The sequence below is a fragment of the Phalacrocorax carbo genome, chromosome 5 (genome assembly GCF_963921805.1).
Source record: "Phalacrocorax carbo chromosome 5, bPhaCar2.1, whole genome shotgun sequence".
NCBI lineage: Eukaryota > Metazoa > Chordata > Aves > Suliformes > Phalacrocoracidae > Phalacrocorax > Phalacrocorax carbo.
Genome location: NC_087517.1, coordinates 7454589 through 7467360, shown reverse-complemented (window position 1 = coordinate 7467360; position 12772 = coordinate 7454589). Strand labels below are relative to the sequence as shown.

General features: G+C 40.2%; 1 protein-coding gene across 2 annotated transcripts in view; it reads left to right on the top strand.

Annotated features, from left to right (window-relative positions):
* The window catches only part of THSD7B (thrombospondin type 1 domain containing 7B), a 336705-nt gene that overhangs the window by 133166 nt on the left and 190767 nt on the right, over positions 1-12772 (top strand). For both annotated transcript variants that reach the window (XM_064451039.1, XM_064451040.1), the window contains exon 6: positions 3053-3222. In XM_064451039.1, coding sequence (XP_064307109.1) covers positions 3053-3222 — 170 coding nt within the window. The remainder of the gene's footprint in view (positions 1-3052; positions 3223-12772) is intronic.

Genomic DNA, 12772 nt, shown 5'->3' with positions numbered 1-12772 from the left:
ATAATGACTTCTTTCTCTCTGCTGGCGATGCCCTTTTTGATGCAACCCAGCACCCCATTGGCCTTCTTGGCCGCAGCAGCACACTGTTTGCTCATGTTGAGCTTCCTGCCCACCAGGACCCCCAGGTCCCTTTGCACAGAGCTGCTCTCCAGCCAGGTGGATCCCAGTCTGTGCTGCACTCCTGGATTATGTTTTCCCAGGCGCATGATCTTACACTTGTCCTTGTTGAACTTCATAAGGTTCTTGCTGGCCCACTCTTCCAGCCTATCCAGATCTCCCTGCAGAGCAGCTCTCCCTTCTGGAGTGTCTACTTCCCCACTCCATTTGGTGTCATCCACAAACTTCATCAGGCCACACTTGATGCCGTTATGCAGATCACTTATAAAGATGTTGAATAACATTGGGCCCAATATCGATCCCTGGGGGACCCCACTAGTGACAGGTTGCCACTTGGCAAAGGAGCCATTTACCACCACCCTTTGGGTGCGGCCTGTCAGCCAGTTCCCCACCCGCTGCACAGACCACTTGTCTAGGCCATAACGCATCAATTTCTCCAGGAGGAGGCCGTGGGGGACTGTATGAAAGGCCTTGGAGAAGTCCAGGTAGACAATGTCCACTGCCTGCCCCACGTCAACCAGGCAAATTCCTTGCCTGGTTTATCAACCATATCAATCCCTTGGATTTGTTTCTGGTGTAGTGGGCTTGTTAACGGCCGTGAAAGTGTATACCTTTTAAGCAACTAATGCTTGAGGTCAGGATTTGTTACTGGAAAACTCCGGACAGTTGAAGTCATGTCCAGCTGGGAAAAAGCAAGGTGGGCTGATGGGGCTGAGGCTTTAAGCTGCTCACAGGAGAGCAGGCACTGGCTGGAGCACCTGATAGCTGTTCATTGAAGACAGCTCTGCAGTGTAGCACAGGATCCAGTTACTCTGTGAAAATATCTAAAGGGAGGTTGTTTTTTTCTTTTACATTCAGCAGCTGATGAAGTTTAATTATCTCTGAGCTCAGATTTAGTTATTTTGCATAATTTTAATCACTGATGGCCTAATTTTGATAGTTGTTAACTCCCACAGCTCTTGCTGAATAGGAGAAGCAGGTGCTCACACCTCTGGAAATGAGTCTTTAGGATCTAGAGTTCACAGCTGACTACCTATGCCAGTTATTGATAATCATTTTTTTCTTTAGTCAATTACTGTTTTAAGAAATACTTCCCTAAAACAACTATTTCCATGGCTGTGGAAAGATGTGTGTTCTATATTTAAGCTTTTAGTTTTGAAAGTGTAGACCTGAAGAGCACGATGTGCTGAAGTGGTGTGGAGGAGGAATCCTCTTCACCCGGTGTTTGATGAAGAGCACTTTTCATTGCCTTTATTATAAGAGGTAGGTTGCATTTAACACTGCAGGCCCAAGAAATGTGATTAGGAATTCCCTGAAGGAACTACTAGAAGAAAAAAATTCATGGCTGTGCTTTATATGTTGTGGGAGTTCAGGTATTTCACGCTTGTCATGTGAAAACTGTATTCTTTATTGTTTTCTCTGTTGGTAATAAAACCTATGAGTGTATCCAAATTTGCACATGATACTGCATATTATTTAAGAGAGCATGACAGCTCATCTGAAAAGTACCTGTAAATTAAAAATAATTGGCAGTATTCACAAACGTTTTCCATGATCATGTTACAAAATTCATAAGTGCTTTGTGGCTAGAAATCATTCTTATGCCCATATTTACAACATAAGAGGTTAAGAGGACATTGATGTGTGCTCAGGCAAGCTAATGTGTTTATTTTTCACATAATTTTGAGCTGTGTGTTTCCTTGCCATCACTGTAGTCAGAAACAGGTACTTGCTATGGAGAATACACAAAATTGCAGTGTGGAAGGCTTTTTCTCAGAGGCACCCCATTGCGCTTGAGCTTACAGTGATCAGTCAGCAGCTTAACAAACATACGTAGTTTTAACAACCGTGGATCTGCTGTAAGAGAAGAGAGCATTTATCCTGAGGATAAAAGAAGGAAATTATTTTGCATCATTTACATTACACAAAACCAACAAAGACTGTATGGAAAAAGTAAACTATGAAATTTAGAGGAGCAAAGGAATAAAGCAGCAGAAGTGTGAACAGATTGGTTATAAAAACAATATTGCCTAAGATTTGTGTTTGGGAAGCTGAAGAGAGACTTCAGGCTCTTACTCCACTGATACTGTGACCTGTGAATCAAAATGAATTATGCCTCTGAAAACTGTTGTATTAGAAATACGCTCTGCATTTTCAGACATGATGGGGAAATAATTTTTGCTTTCTGCTGATACACAGTACTGTTTTCCCTCTAGTTTTCTTCCTGGCATTTAAGCTGGTACGTACCAGTGACGATTGTCTGTACAGCATTCACATACCTGTGACAAGAACGTTATCATTCCCTGAAAACCATTAATGCTCTGTAGGTGTGAAGTGAATATAGAAAGAAAATATTTTTATCTAGAGCTTGCTGTGTATCACAACTTCTGGAAACTGAAATGAGAGAACTGAGTTACTTCAGCCAATCCCTTGAAGAAATTGGTAGTGCCCTAGGCGTTTATAAATCTGTTACCTGTAGAAAAGCTGTCCAGTGCTTGGAGCTCCATTGACGTATGTAGGGTTTAACTATTAAGTGCATTTCAGAGTGAGGTGTTCAGTTTTTGGCAGAGAGAGGTGGTTTAGTGGTTTGATCCACATGTTTGAAAACTAGTTTTTTCACTTAATCGAACCTCTTAATCTCCATTCCTTCTTTACACCCTGCTCAAAGGGTTTGTCAGGATGATTTAGTGTTTTGGAATGCTTTGGAGATTAGTGCTGTGTGAAAAATTTTACGCAAGGACTCCAGACAAATAACAAATACTTAACCTTTGTAAATTTAACATTCAAAATGTTTCAGAACATTCCCCGTTTTGAACTGGGAAGTCCTGTTATAAAGATTAAACCAATTGTATTTTGTCATGTAATAAAGTACCACTCCCTCACCCATATAGTCTTCTCAAAAGCTTGTTTTAGCTGGTCTCTTTTATGTCCCAAGGTTTGCCTGGAGGACTTCTGAATGGACAGCTTGCCAAGTGTCTCTCCTCCTTGACCAGCAGGACCCTCGCCGTCACAAGCACATAGGCCTTTGTGGAGGTGGCATACAAACCCGGGAGGTCTACTGTGTCCAAATCACCATGGAGCTTGGGATGCACCGACTGAAGGAAGGTATGTGTGTAGGGTCATTCTGAATTGTCTGGCCCAAGGAGGTCTGAGTAAGAGAAATGAGAGAGGAAAAGAAAAAGATAACATGCAGTCATCAGTAGACTTCAGCTAGCTAATGCCCTCATTGTATCCATGCTTACATAGGGAGGTGTTACTGGGCACTGGGGGGAGCAGGAGGGCATGGTCCTCAAGGTCCTGAGGAACTGCCAGGAGCCATGACCTTCTGGGCTGTGCTGATGCCAGTTCTGTGGGGGTGCTTGTATGGGGAGACTTCAAAGGGTGAAGGAGCTAAATTTTGCTTGGAGTTGAGTTTTCTTCCTCTCTTGTATATTAAGTAGCCCAGCCCCTTGGTAGCTGAATCCATTTATCTGTGGTTTTAGTTCTGGTTTAAAGTATAAAAAAAGATGTCACACACCATTCCAGATATGACTTTAGCCTTTGCTTCAGATTGATACACAATCTTTCTTGTGATTTGAAGGGGAAAGCAAAAATAATATTGTCACAACTTCTGAGCAGACAGATGGTTTTTGGACTCTGGAAGTGAATTAATTTTCTTTTAGAAGAATAATGAGTAGCTACAGACGCATGATGTATAATTCATGTTAGGCTGTTTTATTTACTCTGTGCAGTACTCTTGCAGAATATGGTCTTAAGCAGAGATGTAAGATAATAAGATCACAATATCATATCTTAGATTTATTTCCTTACAAAGGCAAAGCAAATGTTTTCTGGATGCCCAGTGTGTCCTAGGATCCCTCACAGACTGTGAAATTATAGAAAACCAGACCCATTTTAATCTCTGCTCAGTCCATGCACAGTTGCTGCTTCTTCCAAACATCTGGCACTACCTTGCTCTCCCAACACAACCCCCTCTCTGTTGTTCTGCACAAGTATGTGATGCACATGACTTTCAAAGTAAGAAAAGTGCTGTTGATGAGAGGTGTGTAACATTTCTTGACCGTGTTCGTCCTTCTGACCACTTCTGTGGTCCGTGCAGCCACTGTATGGCAAGTTGATGAGCAGCGAGCTTTAGCTGACTTCATGCATGCTGCTTTATTCTCTTTCAGTATTGTGAATTACTCAAGATTAGAGGAGTGCATCTGAAACACTTACACCAACATAATTCGTAGCAGCATTGGTGCTGTATATCCAGTGTGTGATCACCTGCAAGTTTTCCCCTTGTTCAAAGTTCAGTTCAACTTAAAAATTGCAAGCTCTCCCCTCAACACTGGGATACCTCTTCTTTGCTTTTACAGTTCTAACCCTTTCATTTTTAAAATAAAAAAAATTTTCATATAGGCAACTAACAAAACCAAACATGCAGAGCAATTGTAGAAGGTATAAATTACTACTGCCGTTCCAAAGCAGTAGTGCAGATTTGTAGTAGTCCTTAGAAAGTGAGAACCCCATCTACTGTCAACATAGTCACATGCAAATATAAAGAGGGAAAGCCGCCTCTGTTATCCTTCCCTATCCAGTAATATTCAGTGTGTCTCATTTACTAGCTGATCAGCTTTTTCTTTGTATAAATAAGGAATGACATCTTTTCTGGCCTCTGTTCTGGTGATCTGATAGAATACTTTTATTCATCACTGGGGCGTCTCGTGTTTTATTGTACCATTTTTTCAGTGATGGGGAGAAGATGAGGAAGTTAATCCTTCTAGGTATAAGCAAATACAAAGTCTAATTGCTACTGTCAAAAGTACAGTAATTTTTCTTTCTTTGCCTCTTGAGTGTCCTTAAAGGGATCATTCAGGAATCAAACAAGCGAGTCTAATAGGATATTACCATCCATCACCGTTGTTATTCTTCTGGTTACTTCCAGTAAGAATTTGGACCTAGGCCCAATGACATATGTGAAAGAAGATTTTGTCCCATGGTCTCCCCAGCACCATTCTTGGATAAAATATATTGAATCCTAGTTGGAGACAGGTACCATCTGTTATGTATTCATACATATTACTCAAAGCTCTTTTATCCCCCAAGGATCTCTCTCCCATTTTTCATTTGTTTAGTCTTCCCATCTATTTCTTCTTTTATTAAAACGTGTATAGTTAGAAAGGGAGCCCCTGTCTTCTTGAGTCCCTACATATCAGTTATTCAGAAGGTTAAGTCTGCTGAAATCTTTCTATATTTTCACTATAAAATTCCAACTTGAAGATACTGGAAGTGGAAAACTTTCACACAAGTATTACTTTCAGAAATGCATTGGTAAGATTTCATATCTTTCTTCCCCAATAGATGACCTAACTGAGAAATTCTTGTCTTGATCCAAGTGAAGTTACGTATTTTTTAGGCCTTAAGGAGGAAGTCCATACTTTTAGCATGGGTGATGAGTATTTGGAGGCAGAAGGTCTTCCAGTCTTTGAAGTCCTTTGTAATATTCTTGCATTCTGAGACTCTTACGTCTGGACAAAGCTGGCAGGGAACACTTAGTAAATGTGTTAAGTGTTTTATCATTCAGATATCTGTATTTCTGTGTACGTAGGTAAGCCAATGTACAGGCACATAAGCTGAGAGACTGTGCTATTCTTAATGTTAGCTATTCTGTCCAAGGAATCCACATCTCTATTCAGTTGTTACGCTTTTGTTAATTTAGACTGAACTTTAACATAATTAGCTTTAAACAGATCCTTGTGTTTTTTTCTTTAAGTATCTTACTGAATTTTAACACATTTAAATTTATAATGCTTAATTTTCTCAGAGAGGTGGCCATCTAATACTTCAAGTTTATCATTATTCTTTTGATATCCAGAGATGGAAGCAGCAAATCTACATGTTTGAAATGATGTTGCTTCTAAGGAGAAGACAAATTTTGCACAAAAAGTAGCATAGAATATGCAAGTGAGCTACCTACGGTACAGCTCCGATGTGCCCTTTCTGTCCTTCATCTCTGGATACTCCCTGATCCCTGTGCCTGGAACAAACTGGAGACATGGTGGAGGTTACTCTTCTTCATACCTCCAGAAAAGAAGTGGCCTTTTCTGAATTAAGATTTTTCTGACTGTTTTTATACAAAGTTATCTGAAATGTGTTTTCCCACAATAAATTTTAATTACTCTGTGTGAACATCACTAACGAACAATCCCATGTACCAACAAAAAAGACATTTAGTAACAGTATGGAGAAAGTATTCAATGATAAGTTTATTAAATCTCTCTCCTTGCTTGGAAATACAACTCTCCTCTGAATCACAATAAATAAGTCCAATAATATGGGAATTAAAATTCCTCTTAGAGTCTGGGAATGGTGTCTGTATTTATGTTCAAACAGTTAATAAACTCATGAGGTTCCTACATTTAATATTCTTCCTCAGGATTTTTTTAACTTGTCTCCTGAAGGCCAGGGAGTATCCTTTTGTTTTCTAATTAAATTTTGCTTTTTGGATGTATCCAGAGACTATAACTGTTTATCAGTAGTCTGGGGGATGACATGCTTTATAAACTCCTCCAGAAGCTTCCCCTCTCTTCTCTGAACTAGTTACCTACTCTCCCTAGTGACTGCGATTGCTGTTCTCTCCATAATTTTTGTAGCTTTCTAACTAGGATCTGCCTGCCCTGTCATTCTTCTGTAAAATTTGTGTCTTGTATATCTTGACATTTTTTCTTTTTTACTTGTTTGAATGAGATCCAATTTACCTCTCATTTTCAGAATTTCCTTATAATGTTTTTTGGAGCCTGTCTGCTTAAGTTTTAATTATAGGACTGAAAAGACCTTTGTGAAATACTGTTCTTTCTTGAATCTTCTTTATTGTTTACCCAGCATAGTAAACTTGGCTAATAAAATGTATCTCTTGTTACCATCTTACCAGCAAATCATTGCAGTTTCCTATCTTCTTAACCTTTGTTCTTTCCCATCTGAAAATCCACCTCAAATTCTCATACCTCTACAAGGTTCTAAAGTTTTGTTTACAATTTTTTTGCTTAATGAGTGCCTCCATCATATTTGTCTCCATATATTTGTTTTTATTTGATCTTGGATTTCAATAGCAGGTATGTGATGTAGTTGTGTCTTCGTTATTCTTAGATGCCTTTTAGTGTTACCCTGCAAAACTTTTTCTTACAGAAGTCTCTATTACTTTTATACCCCTCTTTCCTTTGAGAGATATTCAACCCTCACCTGTCAGCAGACATAATTTCTTGACTTAATCCACTATAGTTCACCAGCCTATACCCATTTTGCTTTATTTTTAGAATGCAATTCCACCTGGTTCATCTTACGTCAGCTTTTTTTATAAACTTGTATGTCACCAGCTGTAGCAGCAAAAACTCCTTTAGTCTGTGTACAATTCAAGACTCAGTAAATACTCAAGTACCTTTTCAGGTCCAATGTTACTTTCTGATCCATCCTTGTGTGTATTTACTTATGTATTTTTGTCTTACAAGCCGCTTTACTGTCAGAATCCCCAGCTGGTCTGAAAGTGAAAGTGTTCCCCTGCACTTTCATCTAAGCCACAGAACCACAGACTGGCAGGGGCTGGAAGGGACCTCTGGAGATCATCTTGTCCAACCCCCCTGCTTGAGCAGGCACACCCAGAGCAGGGCCACAGGGCCGCGTCCAGGCGGGGTGTGAATGTCTCCAGGGAAGGGACCCCACAGCCTCCCTGGGCAGCCTGTGCCCCTGCTCTGGCACCCGCCCAGGGAGGGGTTTTTTCCTCATGTTTAGCTGGAACTTCCCGTGTTCCAACTTGTGCCCATTGCCCCTTGTCCTGTCATTGGGCACCACTGAAAAGAGTCCAGTCCCGTCCTCTTGACACCCACCCTTTAGATATTTATAAGCATTGATGAGATCCCCCCTCAGTCTTCTCTTCTCCAGGCCGAACAAACCCAGGTCTCTCAGACTTTCCTCATAAGGGAGATGCTTCAGTCCCCTGAGCATCTTGGCAGCTCTCTGCTGGACTTGCTCAAGCAGTTCCCTGTCCTTCTTAAACTGGGGGGGCCCAGAACTGGATGCAGCACTCCAGATGTGGTCTCACTAAGGCAGAGAAGAGAGGGAGGATAATCAGGTCAGCCTCAGCCTCATCTCCATCCCTGGAAAGGTGATGGATGTCATGTCCAGGCTTGTAAAGGAACAGGCTATTGCAAGGAGTCAATATGGATTCACCAGGTCCTGCTTATACAAGTCTCCAAACAATAGTTTTATGGCATTTCTCCTTACTTGTTTTCCACAGAATATCAAGCTTTCTCCCTAGTTCTGATAGTCAAAAATGTCTAATCCTTTCTTATCTGATGAGTGAACTTTTCAGACAATTCTTAATTCCCATATGGGAGATGTTTTGGCACTGTATTTTATTTTCCAGAAATTAGTGTCTCTTTGGAGTTGTATAGAGATGAATCTGAGGACTCCTTTCATTTGTATCTTGTGTTATTCTACATTTATTCTCATCCCTTTAATTCTCATCCCTTTCTTTCTGCCCCTTTGTCTTTTTTTAGCTCTAAAATATGTGGGTTTGCCACCTTTGCTCTGTACGTTCTGTTTCCTAATGAGGGTGCCACATTTTTTCCCTGCAAGTTCTTTGTTCTGCTCTGAATCATGATCTTCCAATGTGAGTCTTCTGAGGGATTAGTGTTTCAAATTGGTACATGTGGTGTCTGCTCATTAAACTATGGAAGTAGTTTCAGGAAGAGGAAAAATACCAATGAAGAGTCCTATTTGAACATGCCACCACCCCCAGGGCTGCTAGCTGTCTTGTGAGCCCCCAGGTCTGACTCTTTAGAAACAGTAAGTTAGTTCTGCAGGTTGTTATCATTTATGGCTGTTACCACCCTGCATATTTATTGGGAGAAGACTGTGTTGATGGAGATAAGCTGTCCGTAGGAGTTAGTGCGGGATATGCACTGTCGGAATGAATATGAACCCTGTGTGGAGTACGAGCTCTACATTAAATGCACACTGGGTTTTTTTTCTTCTTTTTTTTTTTTTTTCCTCCTCTCCCCCCCCCCTCCCCCCCCCAGTTTATGCTGGTGGATCTGCAGGAATGAGAAGATTGATTTATTCTATGGAAATTTGAATTTAGGGACTTTGATGTTTAAATCCTGTTGTCCTTGTCTGGTTTATGAAATCGAAAAGGAATAGGTTAGAATATATTAGTAATGAGAAGAGTTGACTAGGACCACCGTGGGGAGAGAACTGATGGTCAGCAGTAGTGTGAAAGAAGCTTTGTTCAGCTGGCTTGTGGTACAGCAACAGGAGCTTCCAGCCTGGAGCTTAGTTGACCTGAATCACAGAAACGATGTTCTCAGGGGGAAGAATGCCCCCTCTAAGGATCCCGCTCATCCCAAGCTAGTTATTTATCATTGGAATGACCGAACTGGCTTGAAAAGATGAGAAATACACCTCTGAAGTGTAAAATATATTCAGGCAAGTCTGCATCAGATTTATATTGCTGGGATGCTGAGTTATTGATCTGTAAGCTCACCAAATGCTGAGCAGAATTTATGAGACACAACTCACATAATGGAAAAATAAATATGTAACAGCTGGCTTCTTCGGGGGAAACCCTTCAGAAGCAAGAGAGGAAATTATTTTATTCAGATTGTTGTGGTGCTTGACAGTAGTGTTTAAATGTGTATTTCAAAAATTTTAGTTTGAATCCATTAGGGGAAAAATATTTTCCCTAATGTCTTTTAGAGATGTAATATTTTCCATTCTTTTATGTCTAGAAACTAATTAAAGTAAAATGAAGAGAATAATGTATAAAAAGACTGACAGTGAAAGAAGTGCACCTTCTAAAAGGTGCCTTAATAAAAATATGCCCTTTTTTGTTAACAAGGTATTTGATATGATCATGACATATTTATCCCTTTATAAATACTTTTATTTATATAGCTGGCTTTGGTATGTAGCAAATAATATGCTGCCCGGTCAGTTCAAATGAAATACTGGGTTTTAGTTCAGGGTTTTATCTCTGAAAGCTAAGATTTTAATTGCGTTTGTATTTTTGTCATTATTTTCTACCACTGGAACTGCATTAATTTTATTCAAAACAGTGATGGTTTGTTCCGAGTAATTTTGTCCTGTTGTTTTTGTGAGGACAGGGAGCTGCATTGTGTTCAAACAGTACTGTTGAGTCAGTGAAAAAATAAAAGGATTTGTATATAGAAGGGTATACCATGAACTGGGACACTGGGGAGAGATAACGAAGCCAACGGTGGCTGGGCTGGTTCTGGATCAGGAGGCATTCAAGATTGATTTATGTTGTGAACTCAGGCCAGCTCTGTGTGGAGCGGCTCTGTTGCTTTCAGGATCCGAGCTGGCATGGCCATGCCATGAGCTAGTTTAGCGTGTCACTAGCTTAGCTTTGGGCCACCTGTACCATGTCCCAGTATGATAAATACATCCATAGTGGTGCTTTTCTTGTGGTACCAGGACTCCTGGAGTGATTTGAATTCACAGAACAGATTTCTGCTCCTTGGTGCTCCTTCCTGTTGAATGCACGCTAAAGCTACCTGTTGAATGCATGCTAAAACTACCGACGGGCAAAGTTCACACTCTTATGAGACTTTCGTGAAGTATATTCCCACCTTTGGGTTTTCTTCCCTGTTTCCCTTGTGGCTTCTCTCACCCTCTCTGATTGTATGTCCCAGTGATTTCCAGCGTCTGGTGGCCTTTTCCGGATAACAGCCTACAAGGCTCAAACATCCTGGAGAATGCGTTTTTCTTTCCTGTCATTGCCGTCACTGGCATCCCAGCATCCCTATTGCCTCCACTGTTTTTCCTGGACACTCTTAATGACTTGTCACCTCTGGTGTGCTCAGTCGTGTGACTGCTGGTGGGAAGCCCCGTGTTCACTCTGATTTTTTGCCAGATCTGCGGTTTCTGTTGATAATCCCTACAAATTCTGCTGTAGTGAGGCAACACAATATCCCAGCTGGGATCAGGATCCTGTTGTACAGCAGAGGATATGGACACAGGGAAACTTTTTATTCCATGGAGTGCTAATAGACTGTGTCACTTTAATAAAATTGCAAGGATCTTTATTGTTCTGAAATACATTAAAACCGTTGTTGCTCTTGGCAATCCGCTATTAACAGTCTTTCATGCTGTGATTAGCCTTCTATTCATACTTTGTTTCTTGTCTATTAAGTAGATTTTAATTGAAAATGGGACTTCAACTTTGTGCCTTGTGGCTTCAAAACTAATTGATTCTTCTTAAAAGCATAAAGGCAGCCTATCCGTCAGGCATGGGGTGCATTAGGCTTTTTAGTGTGGGGATGCACTGGACTGGAGTTGGCGCTGTTACCAGGCTAGTTAAATTACATTCACCACTTCTCCTTTGTCTAATCTTTTGTTTTTGCTATCAAAGCAAGTCTTTCAGGTTGGAGAAATTACTTACAAATGTGCTGGTTTATCCCTATTGTGTTATACACATGTAGGTGTTTTTATAACACAACTCATTCCTTTGTGATTTTCTCAAGTAATTTCCCTTCGTATTGATCCAAGTGTCTTTGGTTTGTAAGTCCTGGCAAAGGCAGTAAGAACTTTTTAAAAGATAGGCCATCCCTTTCTTGTACCCTGGCAATCATTAATTTGGCTTAGTTTTGCCAAAAGATATGATATGGTAAACATCTGGATTTTTTGCCTTGGGAATTGAATATTAGCTAAAATATGGCTGCACCAGTATATAAAAGAAAGCCCTGATATTCTTTACTTGTATTCCAGATATGTTAATGATATTTAGAAATGTCTCATTTAGGTGTTAATATAATAAATATTTGGTTTTTTTCATTGTAAAAGGGAAATGAATTCAAGGAAAAAAAGTGTTATTTACCTCCGGAGGAGATGAAAAACTAAATTTGAAAGGAATCACTGCAACCAAGATGCTGTCCTATAAATTTCTCTCTCTGGCCATGAATGCTTTTTAACATAGCGTTGGGATGTATGCCTCCAAGTGTGTGTCCGTATGACTATATCCACAGATAATTTATTTATTGGCTTAAAATTACATTATGGAAAGAATCGTATCAGAGCTGATTTCCTCTTCCACTCTTCCTCCAAATCACTACCTCAGTAAAAATATGTAGGGAAACAAGATACTTTAGAACCCAATTTATTATCTCCTGCTGGTAGCAATAACCTGAAAATAACAGCAAATAGTAAAATTCAAACTTGAGGCAGACAGTGGTGCTGGGAACAGCTGTGGTTGCATTTATAAGGGATAGATCCAATATAACAGCTATAGAAATGTGCAATGTTTCAGGGGCTCCCAGATTAGTACTTGATTGCTTTTTCAAGTTTGTTCTATAGATTGGGAAGAACATGGGATTTTAAAAGGTACGAACAAGTGTAATAAATAAGCGGCTACTTGAATCAGAGATACTGCCTCCCCCTCTCACTTTTCTTTTCCCTGGCTTCTGCTTTTCCCCTTCCCTCCAAAACGTGGCTAATATTTTTGCAAGGAAAATAAATACACAAAAAATACTTTTTCTGTATGAATGTAGGAAAATGCCATTACAAAGTCAATTACTGGGCAGAATCAGAAGGCTGCCTGGTACATAAAGACAGTCCTAGCAGCTGTGTTCATTTATCATAGATATAATGTGAGGTTTTTTTC